Source organism: Mustela erminea, chromosome 7, assembly GCF_009829155.1.
Source record: "Mustela erminea isolate mMusErm1 chromosome 7, mMusErm1.Pri, whole genome shotgun sequence".
NCBI classification, from domain to species: Eukaryota; Metazoa; Chordata; class Mammalia; order Carnivora; family Mustelidae; genus Mustela; species Mustela erminea.
The window spans coordinates 107,203,428-107,225,518 of record NC_045620.1 but is presented as its reverse complement, the minus strand read 5'-3'; the positions used below and the strand labels follow the sequence as shown (position 1 = coordinate 107,225,518).

Sequence of the window (22,091 nt, the reverse complement as noted above, 5' to 3'; positions counted from 1 at the left end):
AAAACCAAAAAGAAAAGAAAGAAGAAAACAAATCGCCCACGGTTCTGACAGTCAGCCAGGTTTAGAGCCCTTTGGAACAGTGGAGGGACAGGCCCCCAAAACCTGGTAGTAACATGTGTGATGAGGGTCTAGTGCCTGGGGGTGGGGGTAAGGAGAGAGGGAAGGCCAGTCCTAAGAATGTAGGTGTGGAGGTCAAGGCTGAGTCAAAGCCCACGCCCTGCTCAGGGAGCTGGTGGGTTGGGTACATGAAGAAGTGTGGGACATGAGATTGGGAAGGGAAAATTAGGGATGGATTTTACTTATGTATTAATTTGTTTGTTCATTCTTAAAGCTTTTTATTTTTTTAAAGTTTTTTTTTTTTAAAGTAATTTCTACACCCAATGTGGGGCTCAAACTCACAACCCCAAGATCAAGTGTCACATGCTCTACCGACTGAGCCAGGTGCCCCAGAGGCACAGATTATAAAGGACTAGCTTTGAATATTGCACTAAGGAATCTGGATGTCATTGCAGAGATACTACAGAACTCGTGAAGGTTTTTTTTTTTTTTACTCAGGGTTTGAACTCACCACCCTGAGATCACCACCAGAGCTGAGATCAAGAGTCGGGCGCTTAACTAAATGAGCCACCCAGGGGCCCCCACTGGTTACTTTTGTAACATGATACCTTGCTGGACTAGCAGATGAGAAGTTTGGCTCACTCTTTAAATTATGAGCATTTCTCATTAATCTTCTGGCTGCCAGGCGCTGTTTTGGACCTTAAGAAGACATCAGTTGGGGGCGCCTGGGTGGCTCAGTGGGTTAAGCTGCTGCCTTCGGCTCAGGTCATGATCTCAGAGTCCTGGGATGGAGTCCCGCATCGGGCTCTCTGCTCAGCAGAGAGCCTGCTTCCCTCTCTCTCTCTCTGCCTGCCTCTCCATCTATTTGTGATTTCTCTCTGTCAAATAAATAAATAAAATCTTTAAAAAAAAAAAAAAAAAAAGAAGAAGACATCAGTTGAAGGGCACCTGGATGGCTCAGTGGGTTAAAGCCTCTGCCTTCTGCTCAGGTCATGATCCTAGGGTCCTGGGATAGAGCCCCACATCAGCCTCTCTGCTCAGCAGGGAGCCTGCTCCCCACTCTCTCTCTGCCTGCCTCTCTGCCTACTTGTGATTCTTCTCTGTCAAATAAATAAATAAAATCTTAAAAAAAAAAAAAAAAGAAGACATCAGTGGATTGAGCAGACAGATGGACATACCTGTTCTTGAAGAGCTTACATTTTACGGGAACAAACAGATAACAAATAAGTGAAATATGTGGTATTTCAGATGACAACAGAGCAAGAGAAGGCAATATGCGGTGTTGGGAGTTGGGCAAAAGTTACAATTTTAAATAGTATGGGCAGGGAAGGCTGAACTGAGAAGGTGGTGTTTGAGCTAAGATGTTAGCAGGTGAGGAAGAGAGTTTGGGGATTAAGCAGTGTTACAAAGGCCTTGAGGCCGATGAGTGTGTCTGGGAAGGCCAGGGAATCACCAGGAGAAAGGTGTGGTTGAGCTGCAGTGGGCTAGGAGAGAAGAAAAAAGACCAAAGCAGAGAGAGAAGGATAGAGGTATAAATCAGGGGTAGGATCCTGTAACTATTGTAGGGAATCGGGTTATTTCTTCTCTCTCTCTCTCTCTCTCTCTCTCTCTCGTAAGTTCATGAATAATTCAAAAAGAAAGTAAATCTGAGTCAATCAGCAGGTTTAGAGCAGAATATGAAGAAAGCTCTTAAAACCATCCCTCACTTAGACTATTGAAAAAGCTTTCTGTGGGGTGCCTGGCTAGCTCTGTCGGTAGAGGATGAGACTCCTGATCTCAGGGTGGTGAGTTTGAGCCCCGCCCTGGGTGTGGAGAGCACTTAAAAATAAAATCTTTTTTTTTTTTTTTTAAAGATTTTATTTATTTATTTGACAGAGAGAGATCACAAGTAGGCAGAGAGGCAGGCAGAGAGAGAGAGAGGAGGAAACAGGCTCCCTGCTGAGCAGAGAACCCGATGCGGGACTCGATCCCAGGACCCTGAGATCATGACCTGAGCCGAAGGCAGCGGCTTAACCCACTGAGCCACCCAGGCGCCCTAAAAATAAAATCTTTAAAAAAAAAAAAAAGCTTTCTGTAATAACTGGACTATTAAAAAAGCTTTCTATAACTGGATGTAGGCAGGCCAGGTCCAAAGACCCAGAGGGGTCCCACAGGACCAGCCAAGAGAGTCCTTGGCTTTGCACAGGATAGAAATCAAACCTGAGCCAAGAGGAAGCTGTTTATGGAAGAGGGTGAGTGACAGAGTATAGCAGACAGAGTGTCTGGGAGACTCAGAAAGGAAATGAGAGTGAGTCTCTTCATTGCTTGGGACTGGGGATTTATATTGGAAAGGGGTCCACGTACGTGTTTCTTCAGGAAACCAGGGTAGGGTCTGATCAAGAGCAAGTGAACGGCAGGTGTTACTCTATAAATTACCAAAGGTAGGGATATTGATGCCAGTGTCCACGGAGATTTGTTTGAGCCTGTTCTCCTGGAACATGTCTGAGATTTAGTTCTTTTTAGAGGTCTTCAGTTGTTTGGGGGCCTAGGATGAAACTCAGAATGATTAACTTTCTTGCCTCCCCCTTGGAGTAGGAACATAGGTTCTTTGGTTTATTCAGATGCAAGGTAAAATATAGAACACGAGAAATGGGGGCGACTGGGTGGCTCAGTGGTTAAGCATCTACCTTCGGCTCAAGTCATGATCCCAGGGTCCTGGGATCGAGCCCTGCATCGGGCTCCCTGCTCGGCGGGAAGCCGCCTTCTCCCTCTCCCACTCCCCCTGCTTGTGTTCCCCCCTTCACTGTGTCTCTCTCTGCCAAATAAATAAATAAAATCTTAAACAAACAAATAAACAAAGAACATGAGTAAATGGCTAGGAGACTGAGCCTTTCTAGAAATGGAGTTCCAGGAAACCTGGATGGCTTAGTCGGTTAAGCATCTGACTTTTTTTCCCTTCAGCTTCCCTATCCCACTTGCATTAGTCTTGCTCTTCTCAGATTTGTCCTTTTTGCTGCTCCTGAGAGGTATTTCTAAGATGGTTGTCACATCCTTCTTTGCTTAAAACCCTCCAGAATCCAGGCGCCTGGCTGGCTCAGTCAGAAGAGCAAGCGGCTCTTGATCTCAAGATTTAAGTTTGAGCCCCACACTGGGAGTAGGGATCACTTAAATAAATAAAATTTCAAAACAAAACAAAACAGAAAAACCCTTCAGAGTCTCCCTGTGGTCTTCACAGAAAAAAGTTTCATCTTAGGGGCACTTGGATGGCTCAGATGGTGAAGCATCTGTCTTCAGCTTGAGTCTGCCTTCAGCTCAGTTCATGACCCCAGGGTCCTGGGATTGAGCCCCATATCAGGCTCCGTGCTCAGAAGGGAGTCCACTTCTCTCTCTCCCTCTGCCTCTGCCCCACTGCTCATGCTCTCTCTCAAATGAATTAAAAAAAAAAAATCTTTAGGGACACCTGGGTGGCTCAGTGGGTTAAAGCCTCTGCCTTTGGCTCAGGTCATGATCCCAGGGTCCTGGGATCAAAGACCCACAGAGCTCTCTGAGCAGAGAGCCTGCTTCCTCCTCTCTCTGACTGCCTCTCTGCCTGCTTGTGATCTCTGTCTGTCAAATAAATAAATAAAATCCTTAAAAAAAAGTTTCACCTTAGCCTGGTGTACATAGGCATTTGTGTGATCTGGTATCTTCTTGGCTCTATTAGGTTTTTTGTTATGTTGGTTTGGTTAGATTTTTTTTTTTTCTTTTGGTTTCTTTGTTTTGGGTTGTTTCTTTGTTTTTGGTTTTTGGTTTGGGTTTATGTAAGCTAAAGATGGAAAAAAAAGGAAATGTGTTATTAAGGGAGAGGACTGTCTCACGAATCCAGGGGTGGAATGAGGCTATCCCTCAGAAAGGCAGAGGAATCTGGAGTGCCCTAGAAGGTTGGGGAGGTTTTCTGCCTTTCCCCTCTGGCTCACTGTCTTTCCCCACTTCTCTGCAGAACAGACTGGTCGAGTCTTGGGTGGGTGCAAGGGAAACGGGTGCAGTCCTCATACCCAAGAGAAGTGAAGGTTTCTGGACAGATAAATGACTTCAGAAAGTTCTAATCTATTATTTTTGTGTCTATGTTATTCATTTTTTTCCTCTTTTTTTTTTTTTTTAAAGATTTTATTTATTTATTTGACAGACAGAGATCACAAGTAGGCAGAGAGGCAGGCAGAGAGAGAGAGAGAGAAGCAGGCTCCCTGCTGAGCAGAGAGCCCAACGTGGGGCTCGATCCCAGGACTCTGGGATCGCGACCTGAGCCGAAGGCAGAGGCTTTAACCCACTGAGCCACCCAGGCGCCCCGATTCATTTTTTTCCTCTTAATTAAAAAATGTTTTTGATGAAAATGTAAAACCTTCCCATTGTTAAAAAAAAAAAACCAAAAAAAAAAACCACTTCAAGCAGTATGGAAGTACACAGAAGATAACTGAGCTATTTTTCTCGCATCTCCAGCTCCCTGCCCCCGGAGCCAGAGGTAAGTACTGTTGGGTGTAGATCGTCCCAGCCCGTCTTGAATACATTTATATATGCCTATATATTTACACTATAGATATATAATTTGTGATGCTTTTTGTTTGTTTTTTAAGTAGGTTCCAACATGGGGCTTGAACTCAGGACCCTGAGATCAAGACCTGAGCTGAGATCCAGAGTTGGACACCTAACCAACTGAGCCACCCAGGCACCCCGAATTTTGTTGTTGTTGTTTTTAAAATGTAATTGTACCGTATGTGTTTTAATCAGCCTGTCTTATTCACTCATATTTTGTAGCTTTTTAAGGGGGGAGGTCAGTTTTTTCCTACTAAATTTCTTAGACACTTAGGGTCAGAGATAGATGGCAGAAGGAACACAAGGCCATATCTTTGGGAGTCTATAAATTGTGGTCAGTTCTTTTTTTTTTTTTTAAAGATTTTTTTTTTTTTTTTTTTTAATTTAGTTGACAGACAGAGATCACAAGTAGGCAGAGAGGCAGGCAGAGAGAGAGGAGAAAACAGGCTCCTCACTTAGCGGAGAGCCCTGTTTACCTTTTTATTTATTTTATTTATTTTTTTTAAAGGTTTTCTTTATTTATTTGAGAAGGAGACAGTGAGAGAGTGTGAGAGGGGAGAGGTTCAGAGGGAGAAGACGACTGCCCATGGAGCTGGGAGCCTGACGCAGGACTCAGTCCCAGGACTCTGGGATCATGAGATGAGCCGAAGGCAGATGCTTAACCAGCTGAGCCACCCAGGCGCCCCCTGATTACCTTTTTAAAAAAAATTATTGTAGTTTGCCACCTGTAACTCTTCAGTTCATTTTTAAAAGGGCCTGGGCAACCTCAGTCCTCAGATCTTCAGATCCTGATTTCTCAAGTTGGGATAATTCTAGGTCCTTAAAAATCTCCGAGTTCACAACATCTGGAAGTCTCTCTCACAGGTCTGAATAACCATCTCTTTCAAGTTCTTAAACTTATATAACCAGTTCTCTTAGGAGCTCCAAAATCTTTATTTGCTCTTCCCTGAAAAGAATTTTCTGAGGGGTCATGGGAGGAGAAGAGGGAGAAGCAGACTCCCCACTGAGCAGGAAGGCCAAGGCAGGGCTAGATCCCAGGGTCCTGGGATCATGACCTGAAGGCAGACGCTTTAACCTACTGAGCCACCCAGGCACCTCCCGAAAAGAATTTTCTAGGGCTGGGTGACCTCATCCTCCAAGACACATGAGGCCTTAGACAGCCAGGATTCCTTCCTTCCTTTCCTCCCTTCCTTCCTTCCTTCCTTCCTTCTTTCCAAGATTTATTTATTTTTATACAGAGATAAAGAGAGAGCTGGTGCACCAGTGGCGGCAGGGCTGGGGAGCCCGGGCAGGGGAGAGAATCTCAAGCAGACTCCTGCTCAAATCCCCAGACCCAGGAGAGCAGCCTCCCCTGCTGAGGCAGGAGCCCCATGGAGGGTCTCATGATCCTGAGATCATGACCTGAGCCAAAATCAAGAGTCGTATACTAGGGCACCGGAGTGGCTCAGTTGGTTAAGCGTCTGCCTTCAGCTCAGGTCATGATCCCAGGGTCCTTGGCTCGAGCCCTGCGTAGGGCTCCCTTCTCAGTGGGAAGCCTGCTTCTCCCTCTCCAGCTCTCACTCCCCCTGCTTGTGTTGTCTGTCTCTCAAATAATAAATAAAATCTTTAAGGGGGAGAAAAAAGAGTCAATACTAAACCCACTGGGCCACCCAGGTGCCACAGACAGTTGGGATTTCTGAAGGGTCCTCAGGCAAAAACAGTGCTTTTCCTCGTATTTGGGTCATTCTTGCCTTTCCCAAGTATGTTAGACCATTTAGTATGCCATACACTGGAAGTTTATAAACAACTGATATCTATTCCTCACAGTTCTGGAGGCTGGAAGCCCAAAAGATCAAGGTACCAGCATTGTCAGGTTGTGCTGAAGGCCCTCTTCCAGGCTAAGGCTTCCTACCATATCCTCACTCCAGGCTAATGCTCTCTAGGGTCTCTTTTATTAGAGCACTAGTCCCTTTTGGGGAGGCTTCACCTTCATGACCCAATTACCTCCCACACGCCCCACCTCCTAATACCATCATGTTGTGGGGGTATTGGGATTTCAACATACAAATTTTGTGAAGACACATTCAGTCCCTAACAGTAACATAAAAGTTCTAACGCAACTTAATCTATAAACTCTGATTTATCCCTTGTTGTCTTAAATATTTCTCTCCGTTGAAATTAAAAACAAGTCTTCTAGGGAGACTGCCTCCTTCATAGGATGGCAATATTTTAGCCCATGCTCTATTGTCAGTACTGCAGGTCTAGAAACTTCATGTATTTATGCCAACCTAACTCATAGGAGATTGTTACATAAATCAAAATGATAATTTATTAAATTTTCGCCACTATTATACTTCTTACTTAAACACAAACATAATCATGTGATCTCCCCCATTGCCTATAGGCACCGTAGGATTAGGTCAAACTCCTTAGCACCCTGGACTTGAACCAAGGTTACAGTTGGTTCTCATATACCACATGTGTCTTTCTTTTCTCTTTCCTTTCCTTTTCTTTCTTTCTTTCTTTTTTTTTTCTTAAAGATTTTATTTATTTATTTAACAAAGAGAGAGAGATCACAAGTAGGCAGAACAGCAGGTAGAGAGGAGGAAGCAGGCTCCCGCTGAGCAGAGATCTCCACATGTGGGGCTTGATCCCAGGACCCTGAGATCATGACCTGAGCTGAAGGCAGAAGCTTAACCAACTGAGCCACCCACATACCCCTTCTTTTCTTTTTTCTTTTTTTTTCCTTTCTTTTCCTTTTCTTTCTTTCTTTCTTTCTTCTTCTTCTTCTTCTTCTTCTTCTTCTTCCTCTTCTTCTTCTTCTTCTCCTCCTCCTCCTCCTCCTCCTCCTCCTCCTTCTCCCCCTCCTCCTCCCCCTCCTCCTCCCCCTCCTCCTCCTCCTCCTCCTCCTCCTCCTCCTCCTCCTCCTCCTCCTTCTTCTTCTTCTTCTTCTTCTTCTTCTTCTTCTTTTTTAAGATTTTATTTATTTACCAGAGCAGGAGAGAGCACAAGAAGCAGGGGGAGTAGTAGAAGGAAGGGGGAAAACAGACTCCTCCCTTCCCCTGTTCCCCACACTGCTCAACCACTCCTCCCCAAACCGGAAGCCCAACTGGGGCTTCCATCCCAGGACCCTGGGGTCATGACCTGAGCTGAAGGCAGTTGCTTAACCAACTGAGCCACCTGGGCGCCCCCATGTGTGTACTTTCTATATGTTGCTCCCTTGGTCTGTTATATCCTTTCTGACTCTACCAGGCAAAATCCTTATTTTAATTGAATGTCCAGATCAAATATTAGCGTCTTTTAAAGCCTTCTCTGGCCAGCTCTGCCCTGGCAGCAGGCCATTTTAATTACTCCCAATTCTGGACTAATGTGGCCCTTATCTTATTAGATTATACCTCATCATATATTTACAACTGCCTCTCCCATTGGGTAGTGAATACCTGGAGGACTAGAATGCCATTTTATCCATCAAGGTAACCCAGAACATAGCAAGCTGGCTAAGCACAAGACTTTCCATAAATGTCGAACTGAATTAAACTTATTCATATGTATTTTCTGCAATTATTTCCCTCTCTTTCCTAAATTCTTATAAAAGTTAATTTTGAAAATGTCAGCCTGTCTCAGCTATAATGGGAGGAAAAGGGAGCGTGTTCACGCTGGGACTGAGAAAATCACATCCCTGGGGGCCAGGGATGGTGACTGGTATGGAAATACAATTGAAGGACCCCACAGGGAGGAAACAACAGTGAGAAGAGCCAGACCAAATGACAAGTGTTTCTTTCCACCAGGAAATTTCCTTTTCAGATCTCATCTTTGCTCAGATCTGGAGATTTCTGTTTTGTTTTGTTTTTTTTTTAAGAAAGACTTTATTTATTTGAGAGAGGATGAGAGCTAGAGAGAGAGAGAGAGAGAGCACAAACAGAGGGAGAGGGAGAGAGAGAAGCAGATTCCCCACTGAGCAGGGAGCCCAACACAGGGCTCCATCCCAGGACCCTGAGATCATGACCTGAGCTGAAGGTAGACGCTTAACTAACTGAGCCACCCAGGCACCCTGATTTCTATATGTTATAAATAGAGGGCCCAGCTCCCCTGTGGGCTCTCTGCGAGGGGTCTCCTCCGTGTTAGTGTGCAGGCGGGTAGATGTTGGCTTCCTCACCTGGGACCTGTCTCTGGCGGGATAGGAAGAATTAAGACAAGAGCATTGGTTCATGATTGCCTGACACCCCACCGCCCTCTTTCCAGCTAATCAAAAAGTAAGTGCAATAATGTGGGGAAATGTAATGGAACAGATCTTAATGGACCAGGAAGAGGAGTCTGGAGAAAGAAAAAGCAGCCAGAAGCATGAACCCAGCCTGACTTTGTCCTGGTGTCTCCTAATCTCATTCCCATCGTGGCTCAAACCTTTTGCCTGCTTCTCCATCTCCCCTCTCCTACTCTGACTCCCAAGTCTCCCACACACCCTTGAGATTGGCTCCAGAGAGGACTAGGGAGCTGACTGTGGAGGAGCAGGGGCTCTCTGTCTTCTCTTATGTCCTGCAGGGTGTTTACGAAGTCCTCAGCCTTGAAGTCATTTGTGGCGCTCTCTGCCTTAGTGAAGAAAAATGAATTTTGCCTCAATTCCTGATTCCTGTTTAAATATTTAGTTTAATCAGCCCAGGCCCAAGTGCCTTTTCCATTTCCCCTGGTGCCTGGGAGCCATGCTGACACCAGCGTCATAAATAATGCATCTGATCCCAGGAACATGCCACCAGCTGGGAGTCAAGCCATCTCTCAAGTCTCAGGGCCTGCCCTCTCCAGCAGCCGCTTTGGGAGAAGCTGGACTAGAACAGAGAAATCCGCCTTGAGCCTGAGGACTTCTCAAAGCTACTCGTGTACGGAGTCATTGTGTTGTCCCCATGGCAGCCCCAATCCGAGGACCATGCTGGGGTGCAAGGGTGTGTGTGTTGGTGGGGAGAGTGGGAGGAGCAGGAAGCAGCAGGAACACCTACGCCTCACAGTCTCCGGACTCCGCCTTCCTGGTTGCTCCAACCTGGTGGGGAGACTTCAGGGCCTCTTAGAACAGGTCTGACCTAGATTCCGTGTGAATGTGGAACCAATGATCCAGACGCCAAATGTAAGGAGGCAGCTGGGTTCCAGGGCACAGGAATAAGGAGACTCCATGAAATGCTAGAACCTTCTTTCTCCCTCCACCTCCAGAATTCTGGCTTCTAACATGGACTCCACCTTCTATTCCAAGTACACAGTCCAAATTTCACCCCATTATACCAGAAGCCCGGAGGGAAAGTCAGGGCTTCCAAGGGATGCACACTTTGTCTTCTCTCACGGGAAGGAACCCATGACGGGATTTGGCTGGACAAGCCCTGGGTATTCTTTGCCAAAACCTCAAAAAGATTAAACTGCCCCCAGGTGCCCTCTTTTTGGAGCTAGCCCCTCAGTGCTGTGATCTGTGCAATTAGATGGGAAGCCTGGTGTTGGTCGTCATTAATGACATGGTCTGGCCCGGCTTTGTAGAAAAAGCTCCTTGGGGCAGCTCTGTAACACTCACGCTATTTTTTTTTCCTCCAAAACTCTACAGAGATAAAAGGAAACATAAACAACGATTTATTTATCCAGAAGTTCAAAGTATAGCTTTGAGCCCTTTCACATATTTTGTGCTTTTTGAAATCAAGAGTGCAAATAAACTTCCCTCGGTCTCTTTTAGAAAGGGCAGCTGCTATAAACCTACAGATACCGAGAAAATGAGCTGATGAAAAGAGCAAGGTCTAGTCTCCATCCTCCAGTCAGAGGGTTTCATAAGCCCCCCTTCCCACCCGCCCCAGGAGTCATCTACTCTGTAGAATAACTAGGGCCAGAACTCTGCGAATTCATTTTGAACTGCCTTGGTATGGGGAGAGTCAGGAGCCACCGAATGAAAGATGACCAGGGAGTTGGTCCCGATGACCGGCGCCCTGTCAAATCCAGGGGTCATCTGTAGCCGTGATTTATCACGGTGGAACCCCTCCCTTTGGTTTCTGGGACCTGTATCCTCTAGTTTTTCTCCCACTTCCGTCACTACTCCCTCAGTGCTTCTCCTCTTCTGGTTTATTACAAGTAGTTCTCAATCTTGGCTATATATTAGAACAACCAAAGTTGTTTTTTTTTTAACTGAAAATCAGAATCCACTCCACACTGATTAAATCTGGATCTCTGGAGGCAGGGCTTGGTATTGTAGTAGCTCATCTGGTGCAGCCTGGGTACAGAACATGTTAGCAATGCTGGATTTCCCCAGGGCTCTGGTTTCTGTTGGCCTCTCCATCTACTCTCCCTTAGCTGATCTGACCAGTCCTTAGCTTCTTGGATTGCCTACACAGATTTGCATTTTTAGCCTGGGTCTCTGTGCTGAGTGTGAGAGCCCATATCCACTTGTCTATTTAACACCTCTGAACAGATATCTACAAGCATTCAGAAGTCCGTTGGTTTTGTCCTCTCATCTCCTACATCCAATCCTTCAGCAAGAACAGTTGGGTCTGCCTTAAAAATGTATCTCCTTTGGGGTGCCTAGGTGGTTCAATTGGTTAAGTGTCCAGCTCTTGAGTTTAGCTCAGGTCATGATCTCAGGGTCATGAGATCGAGCCTGGCGTCAGGTTCCATGTTCAACCGGATTTTTAAAAAAGATTTTCTTTCAAGATTTTCTCTTCCTCTCTCCCTCTGCCCCTGCCCACCTCTCTCTCTCTTCATTAAATAACTAAATGTTTTTTTAAAAGTATCTCCAGGGCGCCTGGGTGGCTCAGTCATTAAGCATCTATCTGCCTTTGGCTCAGGTCATGATCCCAGGGTCCTGGGATTGAGCCCCGCATCAGGCTCCCTGCTCTGCCAGAAGCCTGCTTCTCCCTCTCCCACTCCCTCTGCTTCTGTTCCCTCTCTCGTTGTGTCTCTCTCTGTCAAATAAATTAAAAAAAAAATCTTAAAAAAAAAAAATAAACTATCTCCATTGGCTGTGACAACTACAATTCTATTCCCAACATTTGTTACCTCCTTCCTCCTTAAACTATGTTAGTCTCCTACCTAGTCTACCTGTTTATATTCCTCACAGTCTATCCTCTGCACAGCAGCTCAAGTGATCTTTCTTTTGTTTGTTTGTGGGTTTTTTTGTTTATTTGTGTTTTTAAGTTTCAAAAGGCTTTATTTCAGGCCATGCTATTACACATGGCATTGCTTACAACCAAGAAGCTTTTTCTTAAGTTGAAAAAATGCAGTAAGCGGCTCATACCCATGGGATTCACTGGTCTTACTATGTGCCCCCATTATGAAGATGCAATTCAGCCAAAAGACTAGGTGAATGGCCTGTGAAAAGCTATCACAGTACTAAAGCTAAAGGAGAAAAACAGCTTATATGATTAAGTAATTTTTTTTTTTTTTTTACTTATTTATCTGTAGACAAGATAGAAAGCATAGGTAGGCAGAGTGGCAGACAGAGGGAGAGGGAGAAACAGGCTCTCCATTGAGCAAAGAGCCCATGAGAAGCTCAGTCCTAGTACCCTGGGATCATGACCTGAGCCAAAGGCAGCTGCTTGACCGACTGAGCCACCCAAGGGCCCCTAGATAATCTTCTATGATTTGGTACAAAACCGTTTGCATTTATTTATTTATTATTTATTTATAGTAATCTCTACCTCCAAACATGGGTCTTGATGATTTGGTACAAAATTTTTTAAAGTGGCCAGTATATGTTGCCATTTTCCCCATAGCCATTAGATACAGGTCTCAGAACCACGAATAGAGTTAGAAGTGGTCTCTTTCATTATTATACCAAATGAAACACAGCAGGAGTTTTGATTTTGCATTGTCATACATTTTGGTTTGGAGGGGCGCCTGGATGGCTCAGGAGGCTAAGCGTCTGACTCTTGGTCATGATCCCAGGGTAATGATGTCAGGGTTGTGATCTCAGGGTTTTGAGATTTAGCCCTGTGTCAGGCTCCCTACTAAGCAGGTAGTCTGCTTCCCCTCTCCCTCTGTCCCTTCTTGTGCTTGTGCTTGTGTGCCATCTCTCTCAAATAAATAAATAAATCTTTGAAAAAAATTGTTTTGGATTGACGAGTCTTGAATTCCTAGTATCCGTTTGATAACACCAGAGAACACAATCATGATTTTTTTTAATTAAATTTTTATTTATTTATTTTTTAAAGATTTTATTTATTTGCCAGACAGAGAAGGAGAGAGAGGTGCACAGCAGAGGGAGGGGCTGGCAGAGAAGCAGACTCCCTGCTGAGCAAGGAGCCTGACTGGGATTGAGTTCCAGGTCCCTGGGATCATGACCTGAGCCAAAGGCAGACGCTCAATCAACTGAGCCACCTCGGTGTCCCAATCTTGCTTTTTTAGATAAAGAGCTTTTTAAAAAAAATTTATTTGAGAGTGAGAGAACCTGTGGGGGGAGGAGGAGGAGGGAGAGGGACAAGCAGATTCCCCACTGAGTAGGTAGCCCAACAGGGGCTCAATTTCAGGACACTGAGATCATGATCGGAGCTGAAATCAAGAGTCTTCCACTTAACAGGCTGAGCTGCCCAGGTGTCCCAACAATCATGCTCTTTTGAACTGGATGTTATAACGTTCCCCCTTCAATTCTGTGTTCCTCAAGTAATCTTTTAAGAAACATAAATCGGTCTCCCTCACTCCTGTGTTTAAAATCATTCAAAATCTTCCCATTATATTTAGAATACAATCCCAACTCTTTACCATGGCCTAGCATGCCTTACATGATCTTGCCCCTGCTCACCTCCATGATCTCATTTACTCACACTGTCCTTCCTAGGTCATGATCAGGTCAAGCAGAATCTTGATTTGGGGAATTCGCACTTGCTATTCCCTTTACCTGGAATGTTGCTCCCCAGATGTCCCAGTGGTTCATTCCATTCCATCATTTAGGTCTCTTTTCAGTTCTTAATACTTCTGAGAGGTCTTCCCTGATTACCACCATCATTTTTTATTCCCTTATCCTGATTTATTTTCTCTAGAACATTCATCATTCTATACTAGCGTATCTATTGATTTCTTTACTTGCTCATTGTCTGTCTTGCCCCGTAGAATACAAGCTCCAGGGGAACAAGTGTTTTGACTATCTTAGTCACTGGTATGTCCTCAATGCCTTCAATAGTGCGTAATACATATTTGTTGAAGGAAAAGGGCACTTCTGTAGATAGGCCTTATATTTTTGGTAACCTCTACCATACTACCCACCACAGAAGTATGGATTGGGATCTCAGGGGCCAGAAGACTTTCTGACAAAGGAACCCAACTGAAAGGTTAATTGGTGCACCACCATGTTGATAATTGACTGCTGCTACTGGGAATGTGTGACATCCTTCAGGTGTGCTGGTGAAGAAAAAATGTTGGGATGCCTCCACTCGTTCTTAGCTAGGGATCATAGCATCTGGTGGTTATTTTATATTAGTACTAAGCCAACCGTGACAGCTAAGAGGAGAGACAGACCAAAAGCACAACCAAGCTTTGTCTCCAGGGTTTGGACAGGACTTAGATTAAGTGGTATTGGATCCCCCTTTTTCTTTGTGTGTCTCTCTTTTCTTCTCTTATGTTATGTCCCTTAGGCTCTGCATACAGTGTTCAGTGTTTTCTGGCTGAATCTATGTTTACTTAAAATTGAGTTGTGGATACCATCTGTATTAGTTTCCCAGGACTGCCATAACAAATTACTACAAATCGGGTGGCTTCAAACAACAGAAACATATTTCCACACAGAGAAATCAAGGTGTCAGCAGGGTTGATTACTTCTGAGGGCTCTAAGGGAGAATCCATTCCATTCCTCTTCCCCAATATCTGGTGGTTACTGGCAATCTTCGACATTCCTTGGCTTATGACCAAGTAACTCCAGTCTCTGTCTCCACTATCATGTGGTCTTTTCCTCTTCATTTTGTGTCTTCTGTCTCTTATAAGAACACTTGTCATTGGATTTGGGGCCCTTCCAATCCAGGCTGATCTCATCTCTAGATCCTTAATTTCATCTGAAAATACCCTTTATCGAAATAAGATCCCCTTCACGAGTTTTAGGTCATCACATCTTTTGGGAGACCACCATTCAACCCACTACACCATCTTAGAGGCAAGAAGGTAAGGTAGGAAATAGTCAGGTTTGCTTTTTCAGACTGTATCCCTTCTTTTTTCCTGTTCCCCCCCCCCCCCCCCGGCTTTCCTTTCCTCTTTCCTTCTTCCCAACCCTGGCTGCTTTTCCAGAGCTGGGAGCAGAACTCTCTCTCTATCTGAGAATTTCACTCACTGACCCTTGTGAGATGGTCAGCCCTGGGCATTCTTTGTCTTCACTGTCTGTCTTGGTCAGTGACTTGTGTTGCTCTCTGCCCATGCCCTCCCTGCCTGTTTGCACATTTGGACCTGGACTCTGATCTCCTGAACCTGGACCTGCTAAACCTGTTTTTACCCAAGCTGAAGGACTCAGGGAACCTGCTTCTTCCCCTGAGGCCTGGGTTTGGTTTACTTCTTAGACAAGACAGGCTGGGCTCTGTGCAGATGGTGACACAGAAGTGGATATTTCCAGCGCTGATCTCTCTCCAAGCTCTAGGCCTACTCATCCACCTCTGTCTAAAGAGGAAACATCTATTCGGATGTTTCCAAAAGCACCTTGAACATAATCCATTTAACACTGAATCTGCCAACTATCCTTCCTCCCCCAAATTCCTTCCTCTACAGTATTGTATTTCATTTTAAAAACATTTTTGAAGATTTTATTTTCTTCTTTAAAGTAATCTCTACACCCAATGTGGGGCCTGAGCTCACAACCCTGAGATCAAGCGTTGCACACTACTGCAACTGAGCCAGCCAGGTGCCCCAGTATTTTCTTTAATTAATTCATTTATATTTTAAAGTTTATTTATTTTATTATTATTATTTTTAATAATCTCTACACCCAATATGGGGCTTGAACTCACCATTCTCAGATCAAATACCTCGTGCTTTTCCTACTGGGCCAGCCAGGCACTCCCTCCTCTACAGTGTTTTAAACTCACTGCTTTATATCTTTTCCCATTGACTTACTCATAATGTAGTGTTACCTTTTCACACCCTGCCTCCGCAAAGTCACCCGATCCATAGTCCCTACCTCCGAAGTCTTTCACAAATCCTTCTACTTTTCTCACATCCCACTGCCTCTACTCTAGGTCAGGCCATCATCCTTTCTTACTAAACTGCCAACTGATCTGCTGTCTAGACTCTCTGCCTTGTCTAATCCTCTTTACTACAGCCTGAGTCATTCCTATAAACACTCCCTGTTATACCCCTTAGACATTCCCATTGTCCCTTAGAATTCTTTCTCCTGACTCCATACCCGGAACTGTCCAACCATCAGATTCATAGCACTAGACAGGCTAAAAAAGGAAAGCACTAAGATCAATTAGTTCAAATTTTCTGGGGTTCACCCTTGTCCCCATTGTGACTTCTGGTCCCTTTTCTGCTGCCTGGAAGCAGTATTGTCACCAGAGTAAGAACCTCCTGTGGATACCACCCAATGGCTGAGTCAGTTCCCCTTTGAGGGCATGAGAGAACTACAGAACCCTAAAATGCACACTTCCAAAACCAAGACCTTCAGGGATTGGCTCTGAGTTTCATGTTTTCAACACAGGGATGGATGGAAGGAAAAGCTCCCTGACCTGAGAAGAATGCCTATCTTGGGTTTCCTTTCCTTCAAGGGCTCCTTGCTTTAATTCTTGCCGTCCTATGCTTACCTTTTTCCTAGGATACACTCATACACTTTAAAACCCAGGACCTCCTTAGAATAGCTGAGACAGGCTGGCCTTTTTCCAAAAGAATTTTACTACGTAAGTTAATGAAAGAAAAGAAAAAAGAGAGAGAGTGAAAGAAAAAGATACAGTCTTTTATCCAAAGCCTGGCATCTACTTTCAGATTATTACATTCTACACTCCCCCGACCCACCCCCTCCACCCAAGTTCCTTTCCTGAGTTCAATGATCACAAAGCTTCCAAACTCTATGGCCATCTCCGTAGATCCTAATAAAAACTCTATCCTCAGGGATACCTGGGTGGCTCAGTCAGTTAAGCGGCTGCCTTTAGCTCAGGTCATGATCTCAGCATCCTGGGAGCGAGTCCTGCATTGGGGTCCTTGCTGAGCAGGGAGCCTGCTTCTCCCTCTGCCTGCCACTCTGCCTCCCTGCTCTCTCTCTCTCTGATAAATAAATAAATAAAAATTTTAAAAAACGAAACAAAACAAAAACCAAACAAAAATGACTCCATCCTCAGACTGACAAAAACCAACTCTGTACCATCTACTGCTTTCTTGAACATCTGTTTCTCTTCAGCTAAGTGGTGGGATGCTAGAAATTGACACAGGAAGGGCCTGGGCCCTTAGGTAATCCCTTATCACGATTCTTGAATCACAACAGCCATGTCAGGAAATTTTACCCACAGGAGGCTGGATTTGCCCTGGGATTTCTGGCAAGAAGAAGACACCTCTTCTTTAGCAGTGAGGATGGCTGAAATAGAGAGAAGGGACCTAACATATAGAAAGTTCTTAACATGTGCCAAACTCTTTATATATTTAAATTTTTAGCATAGGCCTTGGCCATAGGTGTCAATCCCTAATCATATTTTGAAGAATTTAAGGCTCAGAGGTGTTAGAGTCTTGCTCGAGGCCTTAAAGCTAAACCGTCAAATTAGGAGTGTTTGGGTTGGTTGATGACATGGTTGTGACCTGAATCATGCAGCCTGTGGAGATAGAGGTGCCTTTGCTGTCTTTGAAGGTTAAGACTTTTCCACCTTTTGTCTGGTTTGAGGATTTCTTTTAATCTCCAAAATTCACTGAACTCCCACATGGCAGTTCCCCTTTGATATTCAGAGGTATGTAAGTTTCATAGACAAAGTACCTTGCATTTAACTCAGTACCTAGATCCCTAATGATATTGAGCCCATCATTCGTTGGTTATTTATGCTGTCAGATACTGAGCATGTCCTATGTAGAAGTCACTGGCCCAGGAACTAGAGGTAGAAGAGGTTGAATATACAGAATCTGGAAGAAGGAAAGGCCCTGGGTTCTGGTGCCATCATCCTTCTTGCTTCTCCCCACAAGTCTCTGAGGCCTTTCCTGAGGGGGCTTCTAGATAAGGCTGCTCCTAAGCGGGAGGAGATGGGTATGGATGGAGGGAGTTTTCTTGGCACCTTACGCCCATTTACTATGGTGAGTACAGTCTCCACAAACACATGGTAAGGTGCACAAAGCTGGGGAAATGAGACAGAAATACAGGACTAATAGAAATAGAGAAATATTTTGAAGGGGAGAATTTGTTCATTTACTTAAAAATAATAGACAAACCCTCTAAAGCTTGTGATGCATTTCTTCGTGGTTTATGGTTTTCAGGGGACCTTTTCCCTTGGAGAAAGTCTTCTGGGTTTAGAGAATGCTAGACCAGAGGGAAGGGCAGAATTATAATCCTAATACTGCTACCGGTTTGCTGAATGATTCCCGGCGAATTATTCAACCTATTTATGTGTCAGCACAGAAATGGAGAGAGCGATGTCAGATATGTCACAATATGTTTTCTGTGGGATCTCCAGTAAAAGGATTATGATAAACAACAGCTATTCTGTGTGCATAACAGAACACTTCTGCTTTTTTTCCCCTCTGGTTCAGAAGAGCTGACACAGGCTCACATTGTACCCATGGCATAAAACCCTTGGGAATTTGAAACTTTATGGAGTTAATAAAATCAACAGACACCTGTTATTTGCATAGTGCTGTATGTTGAATGGTTTATAAAGTATTTTCATATATCATCACAACTGATCCTCACCCCACCTGCAAAATGGAACTAAAGTTCCCATTTTATACCTGAAGAAACTTGGGTCACACAAATCATCCAGGAAATTCAGGCAAAGGTGACTTACTTTATTTTTTACTTTGCCTAAACTATGTAGAAAATTGTCACTTTAATAATTTGTGATAATGGACCATCACAAATGCCATCACCATACAAACAAAACACAATCTTCTTTTCTAGGGACATTGCCCATCCCTGCACAGACCCCACACCCAGAGTCACCAACATATAGCTACTGTAAATCACCAGCAACTCCAAACCCAGCCCACAACAGTGAGGGATCAACTTTTCCAGGATTGTACAACAATGTCTGGGAGTATTTTGGAATGGATTGGCTTTTTTTTTTTTTTTTTTTAAATTTAAAACAAAACTTTTAAAAAGACTTAGAGAGTAAGAGAGTAGGCACAGGAGAGCGTGGGGGTGGGGGCAGCAGGGGAGGGTAGGGGTAGGGGGGAGAGAATCCCAAACAGGCTTTCCACTGAGCATGGAGCCCACCGGATCCCAGCCCCTGAGGTCATAACCTGAGCCAAAATCAAGCGTCAGATACTCAACTGACTGAGCCACCCAGGCGCCCTGGGTTGGCTTTTTAAAAAAGTTGTTTGCGTTCATTTGGGGGATTGCCAACTAAGATTCAACTCAGTTTGGTTTTTTGTTTGCTTCTGTGAGGGAATGGAGGCTGAGAACACAGCGAATGCTTAGAGAATTAGCATGGGAAAATAATGATTTAAAAGCTTTAGGCACATAACTAATTAGCAGTCCATCAACAGCAAGGTGACTGAAACTATCTGCCCCTTTGTGTGTGTGTGTGTTGCGGCGGGGTGGGGGGGGGGGCCGGTAATGGTAAACAGGTAGGGCCTTGCTCTCCTATTGGCAAAAAGGGCCGGTTGTCCTGGCGGGGCAGCACCGTATATAGGCCTCTAGAGGCAAGGCCTCAGCGTGTGCAGCAGTGTGTTCTGTTCAGCCCAGTTTTGGGGTGAACGCTGATAGTTCTGTCAATGCAGTTGGGGTGAACTTGGGAGGGGCTCAGTTTTTCTAGACTCGTCCCAGCAAGGTCTCTCCCTGGTGAAGCTGGTAGCACCTGGAGTCCTCCTGCAAGTTCCAGGCCCTCCGCATTAACATCACCATGATGAAGGTGCTCTGCTGCGTGCACTTATTTGTTTCCAAGTGTTTGCCCCAGGCAGGCACCCACGTGCTCGAGGTCTCGCATACAAGGGCTCCCCAGGGACAGAGCAGGGAGGAAGACCTGTCTAGGGGTCGCTAGGTGACAGGGTACACTGGCGGGGGCGGTATGGGCTCGGGAGAGTCTGAGCCCCTGCCCCCACCCCAATTATCCAACAGCTCCTGGTCTGCGTTCGCCAATACAGGCCTCCGCTTCGGCCACGACCCTTGCCCTAGGGTCCTCCACTTCCAGCGAGGGCCCCCAAACCGCCGCCCTCCCCAGGTCCCCGCTAGCCCCGCAGCGACCTCCCCCGGCCCGGCCGTCACGGCCGTGCTGGCCCGTCGCTGGGGGCGGGAACCTACCCCCACCCCGCGGCGTCCCCTCCCCTTCACTTCCCCCTCCCCTCGGTCCCTCCCTCCCCTCCCCCCGTGGCGAGGCGGCGGCGGCGGCGGCGGCGGCGGCGGCGGCGGCCGAGGCTGAGGCTGAGGCGGCGGCGGCGGCGGCGGCGGCGGCGGGCGGGGCTCGGCTCGGGCTCCGCGGGCGGGCGGGCGGACATGGCGGCCAACATGTACCGGGTCGGAGGTAGGAAGGCTCGGCCCGACCCGGCCCGTCTGGGAGCGGGCTCCGGGAGTAGGGGATCCGGGCGAGTTCACCTTAACCGCCGGGAGCGGCGGGCGCCCGGGCCCAGAGCGCAGGGGCGGGGGGCGCCGGGGCCCGCAGAGGGGGCCGGGGCTCCCCACCCCCGCCACCCGCCCCTCCCCCGACCGTGGCCCTCCGGGGGCCGGCGCCCACCCTCCCCCTTCGCTCCCACCCCCGCTCAGTTTTCTAGGGCCAGGCCTTTACTTGGGGGGTGTGAATTCTCAGACGCCCCCTTCCAGGACGCCCCCATTGGGTATCGGCCGTCGAGCCCCCTAATAGGGTGGTCTTTCCCCGCGTGGCTTTCAGGCAGTGGGGGCTTGGAGGGGACCGGGGAACATCCCCCTGGCTCTACTCCTCCCCTTCAGTGGGAGTGTGGGGTGGGGGAGATGGGGGCAGAGCCGGGGGCACAGCTGGACAGGCCTGTTTGCGGGGACAGGGCCCTGCACCTCTCCTTCCTCACTCCCCCTCCCGTTTCTTGCCCAGCCCCCCAAGATGGGGCTTAGTGGGGCCGGGGCACTGCAGCCAGAGGTGGGGAGTTGAGCTCTGCCTGGACGTTTGCTCTGGTGACTGCCTCCTTCCCAACCTTCTGCAGAAGAGAGAAATAAGGTCAAACAAACTTTCTCCCTACTCACGACGCCCTCCTCCCTCTTTCTTGGTAAAATAATAATTCAGATAAGTGGCGTGTTTGTGTGTGAGACTTGCTCTTCTCTGCTCATTAGCTGAGCTCCTGATGGATGGTGGTGGGAATGGCCTGGACAAATGAGGCCAGTTTGCAGAAGAGAGACTGGAAAGAGCCACTAAGATAGACAATAACAATGCAGCCCAGCCTTTCAAATAAACACACAGTGGGAAGTTTCCAGGGAGCCTATTACATGAGAGGAAAAGCCACACTTGAAAATTTTTATCTTTTTTAATTGAAAGCCTGCAGTGATTTCTTTATAACAGGACCCTAAATGGATCTGGATTAAATTTGCTAAAGAGCCTAACAAAATCCCCCTATCATCTCCAGAGAGCTCTTTCAGAAAGGGAACCCCCTTTCATGCCCCCACCCCCCCAATCATCCCAAATAGAGCTGTGGAAAAGTTTGTCAATGTGTTTCCTCTCACCTACTCTGCTCACCTGATTTTTTTTTTTTTTTTTTTTAAGTTGGTGATTGAAATGTACTTTGGGCTGCTAAGCTTCTCAAGATGCTCTGAATTTGTCTTAGGTCAATAGTTTCATGTGGGAAGCATACTCCAGGGTAAATTGGATTGGAGGGAAAAGATGTGGAAGCAGTTATAGCATGAAAGACATGTTTAGTCAGCCCTGACTACTCGGTGATGAGAAGAGTCTTTTTGTTTATTAGTAAAGAAGTGATGTGTGGCTCCAAATACTAGGAGAACTTGATAACACATTAATTGAAATGAAAATGCCAGGAAAATAAGGGTCTGTGAATAGTAGACATATGAGAAAATATATTAAAGTTGTATTGCTTTTTCCCGGGAATGAATTACGCGCTTCATTTTGAATGTGCATTGCCTAATATAGAAAGTCATAGATTGACAAATGTGAACTTTCTGTTGAAAAGATTAAGCTCTTTACTTCCTTTAATTACAGATTATGTCTACTTTGAGAATTCCTCCAGTAACCCGTATCTAATCAGAAGGATAGAAGAACTCAACAAGGTATATATACACTGAATGTTCAGGATTTTAATATTAAAAAATAATTGTTTTCCATTGAAGGGTAATTAGGTAAAGGGCATAAGGGGTGATTTTACTTTCATTCCTAGACTCTTTGAAAATAGCGATTGTAGAGTAGACAGTCATGCAGAATTCTGAATATTCTTTTGCTTTGTATAATTACCTATGACATTAAATGTTACGAAGTATTTAACAT

General features: G+C 45.8%; 1 protein-coding gene across 6 annotated transcripts in view; it reads left to right on the top strand.

Moving 5' to 3' along the window:
• MTA3 (metastasis associated 1 family member 3) overlaps positions 1 to 22,091 on the top strand; it is a 212,038-nt gene that overhangs the window by 27,390 nt on the left and 162,557 nt on the right. For 4 of the 6 annotated variants that reach the window (XM_032352838.1, XM_032352840.1, XM_032352841.1 and 1 more), the window contains exons 1-2: positions 20,079 to 20,156; positions 21,810 to 21,877. In XM_032352838.1, the coding sequence (XP_032208729.1) occupies positions 20,129 to 20,156; positions 21,810 to 21,877 (96 nt within the window). In that variant the 5' untranslated portion in view covers positions 20,079 to 20,128. Of the gene's footprint in view, positions 1 to 20,078; positions 20,157 to 20,564; positions 20,869 to 21,809; positions 21,878 to 22,091 lie in introns of those variants that run through there. The other 2 variants (XM_032352842.1, XM_032352843.1) reach the window with 2 other exon arrangements.